At 39.9% G+C, this 22,378-nt stretch overlaps 2 protein-coding genes across 3 annotated transcripts; one reads left to right on the top strand and one right to left on the bottom strand.

Moving 5' to 3' along the window:
- Positions 1–3,404: 3,404 nt before the first annotated feature.
- On the bottom strand, positions 3,405–7,026 carry mterf2 (mitochondrial transcription termination factor 2). 2 transcript variants are annotated; one of them, XM_042496426.2, is made up of 2 exons: positions 6,959–7,026; positions 3,405–4,988 (listed from the first exon to the last, which is right to left on the bottom strand). In XM_042496426.2, exon 2 carries the CDS (start codon positions 4,960–4,962, stop codon positions 3,835–3,837), a length of 1,128 nt encoding a protein of 375 aa, XP_042352360.2. In that variant the 5' UTR covers positions 4,963–4,988; positions 6,959–7,026; the 3' UTR covers positions 3,405–3,834. The 2 variants fall into 2 exon arrangements, with proteins under 2 accessions (XP_042352360.2, XP_087936163.1); XM_088080037.1 differs by lacking the exon at positions 6,959–7,026 and adding an exon at positions 6,883–6,956.
- Positions 7,027–11,367: 4,341 nt separating this feature from the next.
- LOC148189164 (uncharacterized) lies at positions 11,368–15,121 on the top strand. Its single transcript, XM_088080034.1, has one exon. It carries the CDS (start codon positions 11,453–11,455, stop codon positions 13,064–13,066), a length of 1,614 nt encoding a protein of 537 aa, XP_087936160.1. The 5' UTR covers positions 11,368–11,452; the 3' UTR covers positions 13,067–15,121.
- The last annotated feature ends 7,257 nt before the right edge of the window (positions 15,122–22,378 follow it).

The raw sequence follows: 22,378 nt of genomic DNA, 5'->3' as shown, positions 1-22,378 counted from the left end.
AACACAAGCAAAATTACAGATGGTGACAGATGAGACTATGTTTCAAAGTTGTGAATCTCAGATGCAACATTCAGTATAGAAAGTTATTTACCTTTTGTGCATTGAACGTCCATCAATGTGACATTTATTTCTCTCCCTCAGCTTGTACGGTATATTTGTGTTATCTCATCAGGGTGCAGGCTGGAGACTCTGTCTGAGAGGCGAGTAATAAAAGAAAACTTTCTGGTGTGGGTGGGAAGAGAGAAAAGTTGAGCTGAAATCTCAGCCTGTGATGCAAATGATAATATAGTAAAGTAAAGAAACACCAGAGAAATAACAGTGTCAGGTTAAGGGTGTTTTTAAAGGTCCACTGTGTAGGATTTATGGGTATATATTGGCAGAAATGGAATATAATATAAGGTAGTTTTCTTAACTGTATAATCACCTGAGAATAAGAATCTTTGTGTTTTGTTTCTTTAAAATGACTCATTTATATCTACAAACAGAGCGGGTCCTCTTTTATGGAGATGACCATGTTTACGGCCATGTTTCTACAGTAGCCCAGAATGGACAAACCAAAGACTCCAGGGCTCCAGAAAAGGCCAATCACGTTTTCACGATTCCCAGCATCACATTTTTGTGTCAGCCACCAGTTAGAAAGCCCTCCACCATGAGAGCATTGGGGGAACATTGATTTATAATATGAAACTGCTTTATTCAGTGTTTTTGGTCTGTTTGTTTTAGAGAGGAAGACATTGTTTTTAGTATTGTGGAATTTTATTACAATAAAAGTTCCTTCTCTCCAAAGTTGGCTGCTTTTGATGAATAGACTTCTAAATAAAAATATAACTCACACCGACTTCAAACAAGGAATATTTACTGCAGCAGTGGTCGTCCAAGCTCTGGCTTCAGCTGGAAATCATAGCTTTTAATTGCAGATGTCATCTGTTTCTGGTGAGATATGACCCATAAAAGCAATTTGTTAAGCGTGGCTAATATCAACCAGTGTCGTGTTTGTAATGAAAAAGGATAATTTATACTCCCTCTTATTAACCTCGCTGGCTTGTCTGTGTAATTCAAAAGCACGATACAGCAACAGAGGACAAGAGGACAGTGGGTAAGAAATAGAGGTGACTTGCATTTGTACACCTGAGGCCTTGTCTCATCTGCCTCGCCTTGATACATCCTGATTAACTCCTTGTATTTATTGCTTAGCACCACTGAACGACACAACCTTGCCACATGATGAATTTAAGAAAATGTCGCTGATGTCTGTGTAAAATTGGAAAGCTTCAGTACATCAGCTGCAGTGTACTTGAGGTACTGTTGTGGCCCCCTCAGGGGCTCGATGTTGTGAATGGTTTAAAAATGAACTCTAGTCAAGCATCCATCTGCCAAGCTCAAATTCATTACCAGATGCACTCACTTTCGCATCATCTGCCCAGTGGCTATCGCCATGACTACGGAGCCATGCTGAGTGATGCAGGCAGCGGCAGATGGGCAGTGGAAGTTAACGTATATAACCCTCCGCTCCCGCCTCCTTCTCCCTCTGGACACACAAGTCCGCTCTCTCTTTGTTGTGACCCCCATCGTCCACATTACGACAGCGAGGGAACCTGGAGGCATAAAGTCATGGCTTCATTAGCTGTGAAGCTCGCTCCCATTAAAGGCACTCTTACGCATGTTTCAAGGGCTTTTGCTGGGTTTGAAACATTAAGACACTTTCGAAATGAGACAGGGTCCATTTTACGATGTCCTTTCTTGGTTTAGACAATGCTCAGTAAGATTGTATATTGATTTTTTGGCTTACACTAAAATAAATGTGGGCACTCACCCAAAAGCAGTTGTTTTACAGCCATATGACACACTCACACAGACAGAAAACCTAATTAATGACGCCATACATAATGGAAAATCTATTTTGCATAAATGCACTGAAAGTCAACTGCTTTTTGAATAAAGATTGCAGAGTACGTTCAAATAATCCACTTCTGAATCAAAGGAACCTCATTTGCCTTCCTTTTTTTATCTCATCATGTGGGTGCATTTGAATTCATTTGAAATGATAATGACATTTCAGTAGTGAAATGGCTTATAATAAAGTGTCTCCATCTGTAAAGTAACAATAAAAATCTGAGACACAGTTAGATTTCCTCCCTGAGGGGAACAGTTGTGCTGCCAAGAACATTGTGTGAAAATGAGACGCTTGCACGAGCTGTAAATAAAATGCTTTGAAAAGCCTTGTTTGTCCTCAGTTATACTCAGTAATACATTTAATAGAAGAGTCAGCGCTTTTGTCATTGCCCAGTTATGTCACGCAGCGCTTTGTACAAAGTTATTGTTATGAGGTAACTTGTAAATAAGCTGTACATTTTTTTTTATTTTTAGTAATCGGCTGCATTTTCCTTAAAAAGCGTGATATATTTAGATGTCGTTGCATTTGTCTCACTTACTGATATTCCTCCTAACTATCCGCACCTCTTTTAACAGAAATTTACACATGCAAGAAAAGTGAGCTGCTTTTCAGATGTAATGCCATCAGACTCACTGAGGAATTGTGAGTTTTCTTTGGTTAACTGTAATTTAATTAGATGCACTTTTGCATTTGGTGTTTAGATTCACTCTATGCCTGACGATAGGAAAATTGGGGCTTGTCAAATGACTCACAAGAAGTTTGTTAAATGGATTTTGATGACTTTTTATTCCACAAGGTTGGAGATTTTGGCAGCAGAAATTGAGTTCAAGCCAATTCTTGTCACTGTAACTTTCCCAAGTGAGAAATCTCATATCAGTTTTGAGCACATGAAGAAAAATCAATTTAAGTCTGTCTTTACACCCATTAAATATTTCATTTTTAGACTATTTTCTGGCGTCAGTTCAGTCTGCACTCTTTGGAATCTACATTGTCAAATTCAAGTGACATTGTTGTAATTGGGGCTTCAAAATATTATCGAAATTGCAATAACCAAATAACGAGCTTACATTTTTTACAAAAGGTAAAATGTGCAACAGTGTTTTAACACTTTAGAAACATCACCAAGATAATACCATTCCTGTCCTATAATGATACTAAAAAAAACATATTCCTGCTGTTATTACAAAAAGATTAAATTATTGCAATGCTCTTTTAACCGTCCTTCCGAAACAGTCAATTCATAAACTTCAACTTATCCAGAAACTAGATGCTACACTTTTAACGAAAACGAGGAAGGCGGAGCATAATACCCCGGCTTTAGCTTCACTCCGCTGGCTCCCAGTATCTTTTAAAATGGATTTTAAGGTTTTTTCACTTGTTTTTAAAGCTCTCAATGGTTTGGGACCAGCATAAATTGCAGACTCTCTGTTATACTATAATCTTTTACGAGCTGTCAGATCTTCTGCTGGGTTTTTAAACACATGCAATAACACGTCTTTACATAGTCTAATCTTGTTGTCCTTTTTGTGTTGCATCTTTATTGAACCACATCCTTTGTATAAAAAGTGCTCTATAAATGAAGGTCATTACCATTAGTTATTACAAAATACCACCATAAATGAAACATTGTGGTGTCACAGAGAGGTCCCAGCCTACAAATCCTATTCCAGACAAAAGGAAAAATAGTTGTTTGGCACAGACTCCAGCAAAAATGCCTTTTTTTTTTTTTGAAAATGAAATTCAAAAATTATTCCCACCAAAACTGTGATTCATAACCCAATCAAAATATGTCAAAATAATTGCAATAGGATTTTGTTTTTTATATTGTGCAGTCCAACTTGTAATTTTAATCAGTTACTGACACAGTATCCAGTTTATAAATAATTAGTACATTTCCAGTTACAGCTTTAACTCACTTGCATTAGTCCACACAGCCTTTGTCAGTCATCTCCTCTCAATGGAGCGACAGGGTTAAAAAGCGGTCTCTCTCTCCGTAGCTGTAATTTTCCACAGCTCATCTCAAAGTCCTTCTTAGTGCCATTAAGGACCTCCAGACTACCTGTCCTTACGTCATAACGGTGCGCCCTTAGTCTCTGAATGCGATAATTCACTATCTGTGTGGTCAGCTCCAAAACAGTCGGAGTCTCTATGATTTGAGACATGCTGATCCCAGCGCTGAGGAGGCCCTTAAAGCGCTCAGCTAGAATGTCATCGGGGTAGTAAAGCAGAGCCGGGCAGTTGAGGATGATGTCCCGCAGCTCTGCCTCGGAGCAGCCAATTGTGTCCTGTGAGTACGACAGGGTGCGGTGCATGCTGTCTGGGTTCAGCTCTGTGACAAAGCCCCTGAGTTTGGAGAGGAGGTGGAGGAGCTCAGCCGTGCTGAAGCCCCTGTCTCTCAGGAACAGCATGTTCTGCCTCAGCACCTCCGGAGGCTTGAGGAGAACATATGGGTTCTGACTCAACAGCTTCTGAAGCCAGATCTTCATGTTGGCCTTCTCCCCTCCAAGCTCCTGGTAGGCCTGCTGGAGGGTGCACACCATCACCTCGTTCTGCTCTACGGGCCGGCTGAAGCTCTGGGGAGCGCTGGCCATGAGTTTGGTGATGATTCGCTTGTTGAGGTTTAAGCTCTGGAAGTAAGCGATGTTGTTCCGCTGGTTGCCATGGTGACTGGAGGAGGTGAAGAAGGAGGCTGGGAATTTCTCAATGATACCAACCAGCTCTTTCTGTTTGGGGCACACAGAAATCCACAGCTCCCTCTGAGCCTTCATCTGCTCTGGGTGACAGAGGACCGCCTCAGGGTGAACTGCTAAGATCCGGGCAATGACGGAGCCCGAGGCTCCCATGTCCTTCAGCAGGTCAGCTACCTCCTTAGTATAAGCCGGGCTCTGATGCAGCACCCAGCCTTTAAGTTTCCGGACCTTCTGAATGTCGACAGAAAGATCATAGAGAGCCTCCACGGTCTGCTGGTTCTCTGCTGAGTTCAGCGTTGCACATGGTCTCAGGTGTAAAGGTAGAGCAGTGGCACGATGACACCGGAGGCACAGGGATGTTGTGATCAAGCGCAACATTGATTCAAATTCCTGAGGCAGATCACCTAAAGGAGCGAGAGAAGAAGGAAATCCGGGGGGGTGAAAACAAAAGAGGGAGCTAAAATAACTTGACACTTAAAATATCAAGTGGCAGTGTGAGCTATATCTTGGCAGCTTGAGTAGACAGTTGCAGTGATGCACAGTAACATTCCCAATTTTATAGAGTAACTAAACCTCTAAACCACCATTTTTTCCAGTTGAAACCCAATATACATTTGAGTGCAAACAGTGTCTGGAATTAACTCACCTGCCAAGGGGGCTGGCAGATTAATGAAATTCTGAATTTAGATTTATTGATATTTTTCCCTACTTATTTGACCATTTTCTAATGATTTCTCTCTCTCTCTTAAAAAAAAAGAAGCTAATTTTCAGGTCATTCTGACATTAATCCAAGTTTCAAATAATGTAAAAGTATTGACAGACAACATTTTTCACCTGAAAACCTAACTCTTTTTGTAAAGTGATAAAATCTCTTAAAAACACCTTGAAATTCAATCTTCCTGCTCTGATACACAGGGTACCCAGTTGTTTACTTTTTATGCTATTATGGGTTACATCTCGTCACAGTCTTGCCTTCATAACATACAACTCCTAACAGCAGATAATGGTTATTCTGCACAGCTGGTGTCAGATCTTTTGCAGTGGAAAGTGGAAAAACGTGAGCAAATTTGTCAAGGTATCAGTAAATGACCCACTGCAGGGCTCTAACACATTTTCATCAACATTTCAAAACCTTTCCATGACTTTTCAAGGACCCATGACATTTTTTTCTTGCCCCACTTTTCTTAAACATATCAAATTCAAACATAATTTTAGCTAACCAGCATACATGAAGAGAGAGACAGGTCATGGGGAGTGAAATGAATACACGTATGTGACGCGAACAAAATGTTGTCGTGCACATATTAGAGCTACATTTACATCAACAGCGTCAGAAAGTAAATTTTCCATTGTGTTACATTAAATGAAAGGCCATCCACCCAAGATTACCATAGTAATCTAATTACACACAATAAAAATTCCATGACTTTTCCGAAAATGTATATTATTTTTAATAATAATAATAAAAATAATAAAATGTGAAACCTGAATTAGCATCGATTAGTTTGTGCTGCGTTCAGACGTCTTTCATGTGTTTTTTTGAGCACTGAGCAAATTGGTTTGATTTCTTTTAAAAACATAGAAAAAAGGCAAGAAATAAGTAGATTTAGATTTTTTAAAGCTAAGAGAAAGTGTTGAGAAAACTTTGTTTATAATTATCAGAATGAAATGCACAAACATGTTTATCTAAGATTATGTTACAGAATTATTATTTTTAAGCACTGTTTCAGGTCACTTATATATTCTTTACTTTCCTTTTAGTCTGGCAATTTTAAGGTAACTTTCTTGTACTTTCCACTGATCTGTTGCAAACGATTGGGTGAAAACAGTTTGCTCGGGGTTCAAAGGGTTAAGAATTTAATTACTTTTCCAAAACGTTCAATTATTTTGACTTATTCCATGACTTTCCCACACCTGGAAAACGTGATTGTGGCATTCCATGACTTTTCCAGGTTTTTCATGACCGTGGGAATCTTGCCACTGCCAATCAAAGTCATTCATAAACATGAAAAAGTACCTTTTAGCATAACCTGGAGCACGTTTTAACTGCGTTGAGCAGGTTCAAAACATACTAATATCTTAACAGAGTTTTTGCGGATAACCGGGTACATTAAGCCCACAGTTTCAGAGTAAAAACCTCTTTGAATTAACTCTACTGTTTGATTAGTGAAAACATGCTAGATGTTTAGCTTGCTAGTTAGCTAACTGCTAGAAGCACATAGAGACAATAGCAGTGCCAAAAACACCACTGGCATCGCGAGACATCCCGGGATTAAATTATAAAACCTAACTTATTACCGTCTGTTACTGTGGACAGAGTAATACATCCATCGTGTAGATATGTTAGACATATTTTCGTGGGAAAATAATTTACCTTTAGCAGCGGTCAGAGGAAGTGACGTTTTGTTATGAAATATATTTTTCTTCTACTGTTGGTTTGTGTTGTTTTGTGCACCACAGCGCCACGCAGAGGCGGTGACAGATATTGCAAAGAGGCACAACTGAGACCTTGTATAAGTAAATTCAAATGTGACCCTGAAATAACTTTGATATTCTAGAAGAAGGAAAAAACATTACAGATGCAGATTGCATAAAAGTGTTATTTGATTTTATGCTCCCACTGCCCTATTTCATCCCTCTTTTCAAAGCTCTGCTCTTTTATTGCAGCCCATATGTCCAGTAATTAAATAATTTTGGCAAAAGTCTGTATCTCAAACAGCAGTTGGTGCGCCTCCAAACCCTGCAGCATACGGGGTCCTGATGAGTGTAATCAGCACAGGGCTGAATTGGACTGAACACACGGAGAGTTTTCTCGCAGTTGGTGCTTAATCATGATGCTTGATCACAAGCTCTGCAAGCTGTTCCCTCAGCAGCACGGAAGCTGCTGCTGTGGAGTGGGTAGCCAGGTTCATTATAGTTTATGTACTAGTAAACAGATGATATGCCTCTAAGGAAAACAGGTTGGTGCTTCTTTCTTTTTTAATACCCAATATGTTGAGAGGACTGAGCTGGTCATCAGAGTGCACTGATAGTTATTGTTTCGAAACATTGTGCCCAAGAACAAGCACAGACAAGGGAGATGTTCAATTTTGCATGTGTTTCATGGGAAACGCTTTTCTTTATAGAAAGAAGCAGGGGCATAAAAAAACATGTGGGCCTGCAGAATAAACAGTGTCATTCACGCTCCCTCTTTTTGCAGTCAACCTGTTAAATGTTAGCTGGCTTGAATCATGGGTTTCAGCAAAGTCACGCAATCAAAAGCAACCATCTCTTGCTACAAAGCTCCTGTTGTTTCTGCAGGAATGACTGAACTAAGAGTTACAAATGCATTGATGATACTAGCACTGATGAAAGAAGTATGCAGCTAATGCAGAAAAATCTAAATAAAATAAAATAAAATAAAATAAAATAAATTTTTAAAAAAAAAATTAAATGTACCCCCAAAAACCTTAATAATTACTTTAAAAATATAGAAAATGATCTCACTATTTATCAAGATATTTGTCAATTAGTATTCTGTCAATTGGCTAATTGATTAATCAGCTAAGTGTTCCAGCTTTACCTTCATAAACCATTTGGTAATTTAATTTATTTTTAAAAAAACATAATATTTTATAAATTCTTTTTATGTTTTTATGCAAACATCTTAATTTGTAAAGCAACTACAGCTGTCAGATAAATGTAGTGAGGTAAAAAGTATAATAATTCCCTCTGAAATGCAGTGGAGTAGAAGTATAGCTTAGCATAAAAGGAAATACTCAAGCAACATACAAGTACCTAAAATCTGTACTTAAGTGCAGTACTTGAGTAAATGTACTTAGATACATTCTCTAATCCAAGTTACCTGATCTGTTTGGGACTGTAATCCACTTGCTCTCAACTCCCCCCGATAAATATGTAGCTGAAGCAGGATGTGTAACTCACCCAGACTCGAAACAAATAACCACATACTTACTGTGACTTCAAAGCAACTGTATCCAGGTTACTGCACAGTCCCCAAAACTCAGAGAACAATGGCATCAACGAGAGGCACAATAGAGAGTCTCAGATGAAACATTGGCACAGAGAGGTAAACAAAGGCAAATAAACTGGAAGAGGAAAGGAGAAGTTTTTCCAAACTGCCCCTGAGCAATGAGCGAAATGTGGTTCAGGCATCATGCAGATGCTCCCAGTCTGAGCGCTGTTTTGAGGAGTCAAGAAATAAAGATGAAAGAAAACAAAGGTAATTTTGTCCAGAGAACTTACCAAAACTTGTTACTTTTATCCAGTTACTTTCACTAGGACTGATCCATTCATCCATCCTTCAATATGAGTGACTTTTCAAAACACAGCCAGACATCTTGTAAAGCAAACAGCATATTTGACCCGCATGATACCAAAGCCACCACCAATGCTTGTCCTCTGTCATATAATATCAGGGCAAGCTGAGGGCATTTACAACCTGAGAAACCGAAAGCCAGAGATAGAGTGCCCGCTTTATCAAGAGCACACGGACGCCGAGGTCCTTGATAAAGCAGACTTGAATAACAAGAGATGACCTTTTATTGTTTCATATTTCCACCAACAATCATTGTCATTCCTGCCGTAAGAAAAAATAAAATCTGTTTTACATTTATGCACTACAGGTTTGTGGCTGTGCAGAAATGTGTTTTTTTATTGTTTATTTGCTGGAAAGCGCCTTTAGACAAGGCTTTATAAAGTGAAGGAGACAAGTGATATGAGAAGTAAGATACTAGCTGTGTCCTGTTGTTTAACAGTAGATTAAAGTCAAAAATGTGACTTGTGGTGACATATTAACTTATTAGACAGAAGAGCTGGCAAAATATCTTATAAGCAAACAAACAGAACAGTTTAGTATTAACAGATACTCCCTCCAACTATGCTTTGCGAATAAAAAACAGACGGGCGTAGGTTTCTTATCAATATTGGGACGGGCAAATACAGCATGGGGGGTTTGAGGACTTGAGGACCTCCACCAGAGGATTTTGAGCATCAAATACTTTAATTGTGGTATTTTTTATGCATCAGTGTGTGCCTCATCTGCATCAATTTATGGTGTTCACATCTTTAATTCTGTCAAAGTAAAAGTCTTCTCCTGCTACGTTTATGTTTTTGTTGGGGGAATCGAATGCACACAAAAAGAAAATACGCCTTTGTATGTGTTAACATAGAAAGACAGTTAAGATCTCTAAACTTTACATATCGGCAGTGATGGATGAAATACCTGAAAGTTGCTCTTTAGTAAAAGTACAGATATCTTACCAGAAAATGACTTTCTTTTTAAGATGTAAACCTCCTTAAAACAAAGCCTACATTGCTATGCATGCCCACTATACAGGACCATACGCAACCAGAAATTTGCTCCCATTCATTATGTGATAAAAGGAACTGATTCACTGCACAAAGCATGCTGGGATACCTGCAACTAAGCTAGTGGCACAATGAGAGTGCATAACAATATGCTCACATCAAGACAACCAGTCAAGTTGCAATCACATGTGACTGGCAGGGCAGGGCAGACGCAAGTTTTTGTGAATTGGTCATGTATACTGAGCATACACTGCAAGGCTAAAAGAAAAACAAGTTCACAATTTAAAGCATTTAAAGAAAAGCTTTGACCTCTAGGACTGACACAGATGAATCATTACTCACTCTTTTTGCTCTCTGCTTTTGCATCATAAAGTCTGTCTCATTGTTAAGTGGAATTCTACTCATAGGGCCACTACCATGTAGCAACTGATTTTAGGTGCAGCTTGAACTTCACTAAAAATTGAAACGTAACTGCAGCTTCGAGAGCACTTGTTTGAACCTGGCCTTGCGTCATTAACCCAAATTTATCAAGCTTAAAACACTAATTCACTAAACCTTTCAACTTTATTTTGTAGAAACAAAGTAAGTAAACTGCTTAGGGGAAATTTATTGGACTAAAAGTTGACAGAAATATAAAAACTCAAGTCAAAAAATACAAATACTTAAGTACTGTGACAAAGTACCAATACTTTGTTACATTACACTACTACCAGTAATACCAGTAATACCAGTAAGACGAACAATTTTACACACATTGGTTATGATACAAAGTGCGACATTATGAGGTCCTTGGTAGAATGACCAGATTGTTCCTGAATACTGATTGACCTGAGGGCATTTTGATTTTTTTCACAGCTTTTATGAAGCCTATCATATGACTCAGCTACTGCACAATATTAACCAAGAAGACACAGTTCCTTCCATCTGAAAAACAGCACAAGATTGAATTAATCCTTTGTGTTTCCTCACAATGCCAAAGAACATAATATGATACTTCTAGATTTACTTAAGATTAGTCTGCTCACTGAATAAGAGCATGATTGTACAGAAAACACACACTGCATGCATTTGCAAGTCATGCTTGCTTAACATGCGTGCACATAAACACTCTCTGTTAACTGCTACCAGGTGACCTTGCATGGTGGCTGACAACACCCACAGCTGGCTAAAAACCTGTCCGTCAACACAGTTAATGTACAACCAGGACGCTAATGTTTTTTTTAAAATGTTTTGTCTCTTGGCTATTGTTTCGCCTTATTGGCTGTCTCAGACTTGTCACAATTCTATAAATGACTTTAATGACTTTAATGACTTCAATGCGTTTCCACCCACTCCTGTCACTCAGCGAGTTAGTTTGTGCATGTCTTTGTGTTCTTACGTCTGTCACTCCGCGGCTGAGAGTGTGTTTGTAGGTCTGAGGAAGAATGTGGAGGAGGAAACTCATATCAGCTGGAGGCGGACCCAAAGTGGCAAACCAATGTGGATACAATAAACCAGACTTACTGCAAGCACCCTCCCCGGAGTGTGACAAACACATGGCCCGGGACAGACAGACAACATGATTTCTATCAGGTTTCTGGAGTTTCTGCTTCTCCTCCTCCATCCAGTTTACAGTCAGGAGGCAGAGCCAGTGTTGAGAGCAGAGGGCACCAACATCGAGATGGGCTATTGTTTCGGTGTGGATTATATTGTTGTTTATAGATGTGCTCCAGAAGGAGACCAGCTGCTTGGGAACTCCTCGGCCGACAGTGCACCCATTACACACCCGGCAGACCTCCAGGGTCGCATCCACATCAATGAACAAGAAAGCTTGCTCGGGCTCCGGATTAGCAAGCTCACACCCAAGGACTCTGGGATTTATAGAAGGGAATGCTGGAAGAACCGGACACGAGTAAGCCAGCACTTACAGTGGCTCTTTGTGTGCAATGAGGAGGTTGATTCTGAGGAGATCATTGTGAAGGCAGAAGATGGAGGGGCTAAGCTTCTGTGCAAATCCACTTCCACTGGTTTGGAGGGAACCTCTGTGCGCTGGTATCATGAAATGTCTCCGTCTTATGAGCCGAAACTCTTCCTGGATAGCAGCGTGTCACTGGACACTGAGCTGCAGGGTGTCGAGGTCAGAGACAATGGGGCTTCACTCTTGCTTGACAACAGCACGTTAAAGTATAACCATCATTTCACCTGCCTTGTGAGCAAAGGTGAGACGTGTCTCAGTTTCCAAAGCATGTCTCTACCAGACCGCAGCGAGAGCAAGACCATTTTTGCCTCCCAAGGGGACAGAGTTGTACTAAAATGCCCCTTTGATGGTGACAAACAGCAGTGGGAGACACCAATGGGGACTATCAATGGTAGCAGCGAGAAGATAGCACGTGGTGACAAATCAGAAGACTTCTCATTGGTAATTCCTGCCGTCTCTGATGAACATATCGGGGACTATTCATGCATTTCATCTTCTCTTGAAATGCATTACTTGCTGGTTCTTTGCCCCAAAAAGGAATCCCAAGAAAAAATTGTTGCTGAAGGTGGTAGCATCTTGCTAGATTGTGATACGGGTGCACATAATTACCAAGGGGTGCAGTGGCACCGCAGAGGACCATCGAGCGAATATGAGCTCATCCACGACTCAAACGACAAGTCTGTTCCCATCCCAGAGGATCTGAAGGGCAGACTCATTCTGTCTGAGAATGGCTCCTCATTGATCATTTCCCACATAGAAGTGAAAGATCGAGGGGAGTACTTGTGCATTGGTTTAGGAGGCACTGAGTTTTTGGAGGACACTGAATCTTCCAAATATGATTATTATGAGGAAGATGCTGGGGAAGAGGATTTCAGTGATGGTCTATACTGGGAAGACACACACAAATGCCTCTTTCAACAGAAGACCCTTTTGAGCGTAATCAAGACACAAAACATTGGTGTGAATTTGGAGCCAGTGCCTGGAACTGGTCCCACAGCAAATCCACCAGCTAATGTTACTGCCTATGCTGTGGGGGGTGGACTGGTGGGACTGCTGGTGGTTGGAGTGATTGTGGCTGTGGTTGCAGTAAAGAGGGCAAAGGCCTCACCAAAGCAGAGAGAAGCAGCCTCTCGCTCTGGGCTAAACACGACCAAAGACATAAAAATGAACATGGAGCCTGATTGTACTCAGAGCTTAACTTATAATGATGAATAATGTGTTTAACAGCGTTTGTAAAGTAGCTCCAATGCATTTTATATCCTTAAGACATTAACTGTGCTATAAATTAATCCATAAATCACCTGGTGGTGATTGTGAAATGGTCATATTGATACTTTTATTTTCATGTTGATGATGCCTCTCTTCTTTTTCGGTGATAATGACTTACACTGGGTTTCATGCAGTAAAAACTGATAAATGCAACATCATTGTTAAAAATACCATTTTGTCTTGTGACTGAATATAAGAACATATCATGTTTCTGAAAAGAAATGTCAACAGCAAATGTCACAAAGTCATTTGGTACAGCCAATATGTTGTAAAAAGACACTGTGTTATAAACTTATCTGACACTTATCTAACACTATGTCTGTAACGTGACATTAAATGATGACTAAAAACCAGTCAGCCTGCTCACCTATCAGCAGACTGTTTGGTGCCAATAAGGCAGAGTGTAACAGCCAATAAATACCTGAAGCTTCAGTGTCAAAAGAATCCAAACAACAGAATGTCTCTGTGATACTGTTATTGTCCAATGTGCTGACGGTAGTGAAGAAGGGAGTAGTCACTGTAAGGCAGGTTGAGATAGTGGATGGGTCGTAAAACCAGCTGACTTTCCCCAGGAGGCCAGTGTTTGGAACAAAATGACCATTTGTAAATCAATTCAAATCAAATCAGTCTGTCATATTACTTTGAATTTGGGAGGAAAACTGTTTTTTGAACATGTCTCCACAGAAAATGAACACATTGATTTTTTGATAGGCGTCTACCTTCAGCAACGGCAACACCATGTTCAAACACCTGTTAACAAATTAAAACGCAACTTGTGCAGTATAATCCAAGTCTCATTTATCCAGTCGTGTGCTCAGTGCTTCCCAATCACATACAATTTCGGTAAAACCTTACTGGTTTAAATTGCACTGAAAATAAAACATATCTAGGCTTTTTACAAAACCAGATTGCAATAGTTTTGTTTTTTATTTAAAAAAATGTGTGTATAATCTCATGCATGTGAGGAATGAATGACTGTCTTGATGATTACCATGCAAAATTGTCTCATCTTTCGAAAAGATCATCAAGGAAAAAGAAGCTAACTAAATAAGTCCTGCAGCTTTTCTGTTTTCAAAGGATCATTGTGAAATTACCCTCCAAAAAGTGTTTTCCTTAAAATGTTAGGATGAACCACGTCTTTTAGCTGCGTATAAAACCAAAGACACTCAAGCTGCCAACACTACTTGTCATTGTTTCCAAAAAAATGTGTTATTTAACTACAAAAAGCAAGAGGAACAAACAAACACCTGAGAAATTCACATTTAAGTAGCTCACATTTCTGTGTGCAAGTTCTTCTATCTTTGCTCAAAATATACCTTAAGCTGTTTCATCCAACACTACACACACAAACTGCAATACTGAATCAATATCTGCTGTAGCGCCTGAGTACTGAGCAAGTTTCAGCACACTGCTGCAGAGTGAATATCACTATTGATCTAATATTGAATTTTATGTTTGCAAAACACAAAATGGGATACAGTATATAAAGTGATTGTACGTGTTACTGACTAGCTGACTGTGTTCATATTGATTCATCTGTGCATTTTATCATACATGGTAATATATAGTGGGATGTGTTGTTTATATATATATATATTTCTTTTAGACATATGCAGTTGCCACGGTGCCAGTGTGTCAGGGATTTGAATAAATACTTTCTAACTGGAGTGGTTCATTATCATGTAATCTTAAATTCTCAAACTGAGAGAACAAGTGCTCATTAGACTGTGATTATCCATTGAATCAATAATGTGTTAAATGTTTATATGCTGCAGTCACAGGTTGTTTAGCCAGTGGATGTAGACCCTGAGCTCCTCTTGTGCTTTCCCTCCTGTTGTCAGTAACTACGGGGCCAAGAAAGGCTCCTGTTCTCCTCTTACTACCTAACCACACTTCATAACAAATGCCAATAAAATGTGCTGCTTCTGCTGACCTCCCACAGACAAAAGTCTACTCTTCACATGAAAGTTTTGAAACTTGTGCATTAAATTTTAAAAAGTATATTTTAGGAAACTAACTATTTTATATTATTTACACTATTTGAGTGTCTCCAGCATCACTATCACAAGCTGCTGTACACAAAGTGAATCTGACTCTCAGATAGCTGCAGGTTGTTAAATTGATCAATACATTTAGTTTGCAGTTGGACATGAATATAACATTTGCATTTTATAGCCATAAGGCTTTCATTTATTGAACCTTAAATAACGGATCTTTACGACATAATAAACTGGAAGGGTTTATAAAATCAGTTTTATAAGGTGTTTAAAGTCTTTCCTCAGCAGACTGTCCATTTTAATAGTTGATGCAGTGTGAGTTTAAGCTTCTCTATCTGCAAGGAGACGTTGTTTTACCGGGATGGATTTTTGTTTGTATACTCTTCCAACTACCCAAATCACTTTTACACAGCTTGTCACATTCACCTGTTCACACAGAGATTCATCCACTAGTGGCCGACGATACCATACTAAAATACCTGCTACTTAGTTTAAACATTCACACGCACTTTGGAGTTCACGAACATTCACAAGCATTTTGGGAATCATCTCTTGCTCAAGGATACTTGGGCCAGACCTGCAGACAGAAGGAGTCAGGGATCAAAACAACCCGCTCTACCCCCTGAGTGACATCAACGATGACTAAACGATCAAAAATTGGATCCATTAGAACATTTTATATCACACAACCTCAGAAAGTAGTCATAAATATTACTGGAAACTCTTATGGGAATTATGCTCATTCTTGCTGAGAGTAAGATGAGAGAAATTACACCTCTCTCCTTTCTGTACAATAAATATAAAACTGCTGCCAACAGCTGGTTAGCTAAGCTTAGCACAAAGACTGGAAACACAAAACAAAACAGTGATGTCTTAACACTTTGCTTAAAATGTATGGATATGACAAACAAAATGTGACCTTTTAATAAGCAAGCTTTAGGGGGCTTACTGGCCAATTTCCAGGGGTGTGGACTCCAGTCACAATTTTGATGACTTCATAATTGACTTAAATGACATCATTTTGACTTGAAAATACTTGATACCATTTCCCAAGCCAATTTGGAAAGAAAAAGTTATCCCCATTTTTCCAAATGGGATGAGATGAGTTATATACAAAAAGACAGAACAGAAACATACAAAATGAATTCTATTGTGGTACTGGTTAATAGTGCTAAATAGTAAATTACTAAAAAGTAAATGTCAGCAATACTTATTTATGATTAAGTTCAGTCACATTTGTTTTATCAAACTTGTTGCAACAAATAAATACACGTTTTAAGAAATATTCATGATTTTTGTAAATATATTTTTTAATAATAAATTAATTATTGATTATTTTTCAATCAAAATTATAATTAATAATAGTTAATTAATAATAATAATAATAAATATTTATTATACATTATAGCTGTTGTTAAAATGGCATTACATTTGCTGAAGAGTGCATTATGACTTGTTTAAGACATCATAAAGTTTAGGACTTCGGACTTGACTTGGAACTTGAGTTTTAAGAATCGAGACTGACCTGAAGCTTGCAAAACAGTGCCTTTATTGCAGACTTTTTCACCTTTGGACAGAGCCTGGCTAGCTGTTGCCATCTGTTGCAGTCTTTATGCTAAGTTAAAATTACATGGTGGCTTCATGCAGTGGTATCAATCTTGTCATCTAACTCTTGGCAGGAAAGTATATGAGCAAAATAATCTATTATAGCTGTTTACAATGTAAAACTTCACCTTTGTCCCCACTATCTTGCATCAGCCACTTTTCCTCTAACTGAAGGCCTAAGACTCTGTTGCTGTTACATCTGACACAGGAGGTCAGATTACATTCTGCACACTTGCGTACTCAAAGTGCAACCAGCAACGCAGCAACCTGCTGCAATATTGATGAGGCTTGTTGTGCTAAACATTGTTACATAATGCCCCCCCCCCAAAAAAAAAAAAACCAAAACATTTTTGTGATGCTTGCTGTTGCAAAGCAGCACTGGAGTGCTGTTGACACTTTCCATCTTGCAACACAATCTGGAGATGTTGCGTTTCAGCAATATTTTCAGCTGCCAGATTCTATTACTCCCACACACTTAACCTTTTGGAGCCCTGATAAATATTTATGTTCCACAGCAGTGCCAATACATCCAAAGAAGAAATATGGTTTATGTTTAGAAATATTCACCAAGCTGGTGTATATATAAAACACTTAATCTTATTCCATTTTAGTTTCAATTTGATGATGGCCCAATATCTGATCGCGCAGCTGCAGTGAACAGGTGGAAGCAGAAAATCTGAGACCTACTGCTGACCTGTTTATGATATTATTTTTTACTCTGGTAACATTTCTATAAAAGAGATATAAATAAGCACAATGTTGACATTTTTGAGAAACCTTTTCTCAGTTTTCCCACTTTGTGCTCTCTGCTAAAATTGTCTCCCAGCTCACTGTTTTACAGCCCTGGGATGAAGAACTTTTATTAAAAATGTATCCAAAGTGTTAAAAATACATGGACTGAAAGTCAACCAATTTTATGAAAAGCGGCACATTTAGAGAGCTGAGCTATGAACGAACAACAATTGCTGTGAGGAAACGGAGCAGGAGTTTGAATGTCCTGCCCACAAGGTCATGCTTTGTTTTCAAAAATAACTTTATTATAGCATCCGTCATCATGAATCCTCACAGGATAAGGTGAGCAATGCCTGTTGGTGGAGGAAAACACAGTCAGATTGAATATCAAAGTGTAACTGACAACTTGATACAAAATCTTTTGCAGACATGTGTTCCTACTTGCGAAGCACAGAAGAATCAGAGAAGAAGGGAGAGAGTGTCTTTCATATTTGCCAGTTTGCTTTCCGTACGCCCCTTCACAGGCTTGATTGATGGAGACACAGATGTGGAAGAGGAGCAGCTGCTCGCTGCTCTCAGGTGTAATTAAGAAAGAGCTCGGTCACACAGAAAGGCCCCCGGGAGGCCCAACAAGAGCGCAGAGGAATCAACACGCGTCAGAGAACAGCAAGATCCAGCAGCAGGCTTCCTTCAGCTTGTTACAGTGAGAGACTTTAAATGGAACGGCTTAATTGTCGAGGCATCTCTCCGACCATCTGTGTGTGTGGGAGGGCGTGTTTCGGCTGCATGTCTGCGCTGCATGTGTGTTCGAGCTCAAGCAAACTGTGAGCCATTATGGAGGCAGAGCAGAACTAAAGTTATAGAAATAATCAATGAAATCAGCCAGGAAATTGTGTTTCGTCAAGTTGTTTCTCAGAGTCTCTCCAACAGTAAAACTTCTGCAGAGCACGCCGAGACGTGTGACTAGACTCCCAATTTGAAGATTATCCAAAGTTTTCCCCCTACACACAGACATGTGCGCACACACTGGTCTCTTTTTTACACCGATGCAACATTCGAATCACAGCCGGCGGATGTTAACATGATCCCTCCTTGGCTCCCCATCCTCCCTCCCAGGGCACCTCTTTCTGTCCGATCAGGAGGCCATGTTCTGTAGAATCAGCACGTCTGCTCGGTGCTCCCTGGTGGCTGCCGGGCTGAGCCTGCTGAGGCCCGATCTGCTGTAATTTGCCAGGCCCATTACTCCCACAAATGTGATGGCTGTGAGCCCTGTGAGTGTGAAACAGTTGGTGGGATGAGGAGCGATAGAAAGAAAAAGAGAGAGAGAGAAAGCAGGGTAAAACGCTATTGCTGCTGTCCAGCCTCAGTGCCTGAGAGTGTGTGATGCGTCGCGCTAATGGCACCAATTATGCACCAGAGAGCACTGCTGATGGGCTGGTTTCACAGCAAAAGTGCTAGAGGAAAACACAGTTGCAGAGGGAGGCCTTTGGCTGTAAAAAAAATATGATGTTAGAGGCAGGGGAGGGGGGAAACAAGCCGCTTGGGGCTTTTCTTTTCTAATGGCGGTCTGCTCGCTACCCAGGCATGTGGAGGTGTCTGGTTGGATTGCAGCCACACAGGAATTTATGTCTGTTATTTTCGCAGGCCAATCCAAGCGAGACCAGGACCAATCAAACGCTCTCAATAAAACTGACTTCCCTCTGGAAGTCTCAAAGGCTTTCAGTAGATTTGATTTGAAGTCTATAACTTAGACAGAAGTGGGCGTGGGGCTGAGAAGCTGTGATACTCGCTCTGCCAGATTGTAAAACTTAAACTCCCCTGTGTGATGAAACTGTTTGAGAGCAGAAGGTGCATCACAAGTAATCATTCTGTTTTTGTCATCCCCTGGCATAATTGTGCTCACTGTGTGGTGTTTACAAGCAAAAATTAGTTTACCTATCTTTTCATGTGTTGGAATGAAGCATCATAAGGCAACATTTCATGAGGAGAGTCTTCTTGTAAGCAAGAAAGAGCCAGATTAGAAAATTCTTAGTCACGTAATTGGCTCCTCTGGCATGTAAGAAGTAAAAGAGTTGTCTATGAATGCCTTGATGGGTGCCAGAAAATACTTTAAAGCAAGAAAAAAGTTTTAATTTCATCACATGACGTGGAGCTACCTGCATGCATACAGCACATAATTACAAGTCTTTGCTCAGATGCATATTTTTTTCTTGCACACAGCAGGATTCAACAACACAACAGCAGAGCTGACTTGCTCACTCATGTGCAGATGAAATAAGAAAAATAGGGAGATCTCAGCAGTCAGGGGAGTGGAAATGAGACCATCTATATTCAAGAGATCTCTCGTTCAAAAACAATCACACAGCCGTGCATAGTGAAGGCAAGCCAGCACAGCCACACCTTTGATGCACAGATGGCGTGTGTAAACTGTCTCGTTCCCCCTCCTGCTCTTTCTCTCCTCCTCTCTGCTGTAATCTCTCTCTCTCTGCCTCGCTCATCCCTCATGTCCCATATTCTTCCTTCCTCTCATCATCCCGTGTGTCACTCAACGGATTTCTCTCACACTGCCGGCAGCAAAGCACCTCGGCTTGCAACCCGTCCCGCCTAAATTTAATAAATGAAGCCTTGCAAAATTGGCAAGCAGGGTGGGAACACCACGGCTGCGTAAATGTTAGCTGAAAGCCTTCGGTTTATAAAGACGGTCCGCTTCTTCTTTGATTTGGAGTTGTCATAGAAAACAGTCAGCAATGGGATTGTCTACAGGCGAGACAAATTTATGCAGATGATCCTCTTCTGTCTAAATGGCTTACTGAACACTGAACTGAGGCGAGCCCACCAGGAGTTTTTTGGGCTTAAGGATAACAAGCAATCAAACAGACTCAGACGCTAAGTCTGATTGGGGTCAGCATCATTGAATTCAATCATGACCTCCCATTAACAGTCAAGAAATATTAGGAACATGGGCTTCCTCAGTGTATTATATTATTATTATATTTTTGATGATTTCATTATTAAATTAATTGACATTTTGGGAAATATGCATTCTCTGTGTTTTTAGCTGCTATTTAGCTGAAGATGGAAATACATCGGCCACCGCACCCCTCCCCTTTCAAACTGCAACTTGTGATTTTTACAGAAAGGCAGAGCTAGCTCATTGCCCCTGTTTACAATCTTTGTGCTAAGCTAGGCTAAGATGCTTCCCAGCATTAAGATGTTATAGTTTCAACAAGCACCCAGATGCAAAAGAGCAGGCAGGCAGGTGGTATGAACAAAAAGCTTGGAAAAATCAATCAGGCAACAAGCTCAAAGTGAAAAAGAAAATAATCAAAACTAACCTAAAAACCAACCAGAATGAAACAATGAACAGAGGGATGTAGAAACCCAAAACAAAGGACAGGAGTCTGAGCAGGGAACGACACCATGACAGGGATAAACACAGATGAACTGACAAATTACAAAAGGAACACACAGGTATATAAACACAGAAAACTAATCACAAGAACAAGATACAGCTGGACTGGGTGGACAAGGGCAAAAGGACGGACACAGGGACTGGCTGACAACAAGAGGGCTGTAGGGAAGACAAGGGTGGAGCAATCAAGACTAATACAGAACAGGAGTGCAGGTGAGACTCTGGGATCAAGAAAGGACTAATGAAAGTGATGTAAGACAAGTGTGACAGAAAACAGGATGTAAACAGACAAAGGCAGGAAGTAACACAAGACATGACACATGAGGAGATAACTTACAAAATAAATCAGGAAACTGACTAAACATGGATGAAAATATTACACAAGGATAAACACAAACAGAAAACCACAAGTCCAAAAGATAACAGACAATAACTAAATACTGTTGTGGCAAAACACCTCTGAAGTCTTCTCTAAAATTAACTCAAACTTAGATCTAATTTAGCTATTCTTGCAAGCTTTTTCAAAAAGTGGTGGTGGATGCTGTAGCTTCTGCCAAGCAGCACTGGAGACAAGCAAAGTCAGTTGCAAAGGAGAGTTTTATTGCAGTCTTTGACAAAACAACAACAAACCTGAGCCAATCCTGGGATTAGACTAAAATTACCTTGGAAACACTCATTCTTATACTCTTCTGGGGACTCTGGGGTCCCCCCACCCCTTCCTGCAGACCCAGGAGTCTCCTCCTTCTCATGCTCTCATCTTTTGGCTACGAATCTAATAGTGTCAGGCTTTCGTTGGGTTATGTGACACCATTATTTCCAACACCTTCAATAATGTATTTTTAAAAATAATGCAACTTGTTTGTTTATAATATCACAAAAAGGTTGCAAACCAGTTATTCACACAGGTTAAATGTTTACCTTGTTTCAAACTAAAGCATAATAGACCACACATTAGATAAACACAAGATCAAGATTCAATTTACTTATGTGAAAATCATATTCAGCTACTGAAGAGGTGGGTGTTGGGTCCTGTTTTTCTCACACAATGAAGATGCAGCTGGTCAAATTCCTTATCCTTGCCAGGTGTTTTGCATTCTTTAATCGTTCTTATCTTGAAGCTTCTTCTTTCGTTCTTTCTCGTCCAGGCTGCTGGATTTTTCACCCAGTTCTCTTAATTTTATCACTACAATGCCCAGGATCATGAAATAACAGCTTTTCACAGTTTTACAGGGGTTATGTTCCCACATTTTTGCAAAAAAAAAAAAAAAAAAATCCTGGGTCCCTTTTAGTGTACCACACCATCATGCATGTGTGCACTCATGCACCCTCTATAGGCATTTTCATTTGGATGGGGGAAAATTATTCCCGCGTTTAGCACACTAACCGACCGTACCTTTCAACACCATAGTAAGCATAGTAAGTTGTTCGCATGCTGTATATGCCAAAAAAAGTTTCTAGCTTCTGTGTTTACCTCCGTGAAATGTTCCCCCTGTTGGACCCACGAGTTCACAC

This window comes from Plectropomus leopardus, chromosome 7 (genome assembly GCF_026936395.1).
Source record: "Plectropomus leopardus strain MGB_pleo_1.0 chromosome 7, ASM2693639v1, whole genome shotgun sequence".
Taxonomy (NCBI): domain Eukaryota; kingdom Metazoa; phylum Chordata; class Actinopteri; order Perciformes; family Serranidae; genus Plectropomus; species Plectropomus leopardus.
Note: the sequence above shows the minus strand (reverse complement) of the source record. Positions and strands in the feature narration are given on the sequence as shown.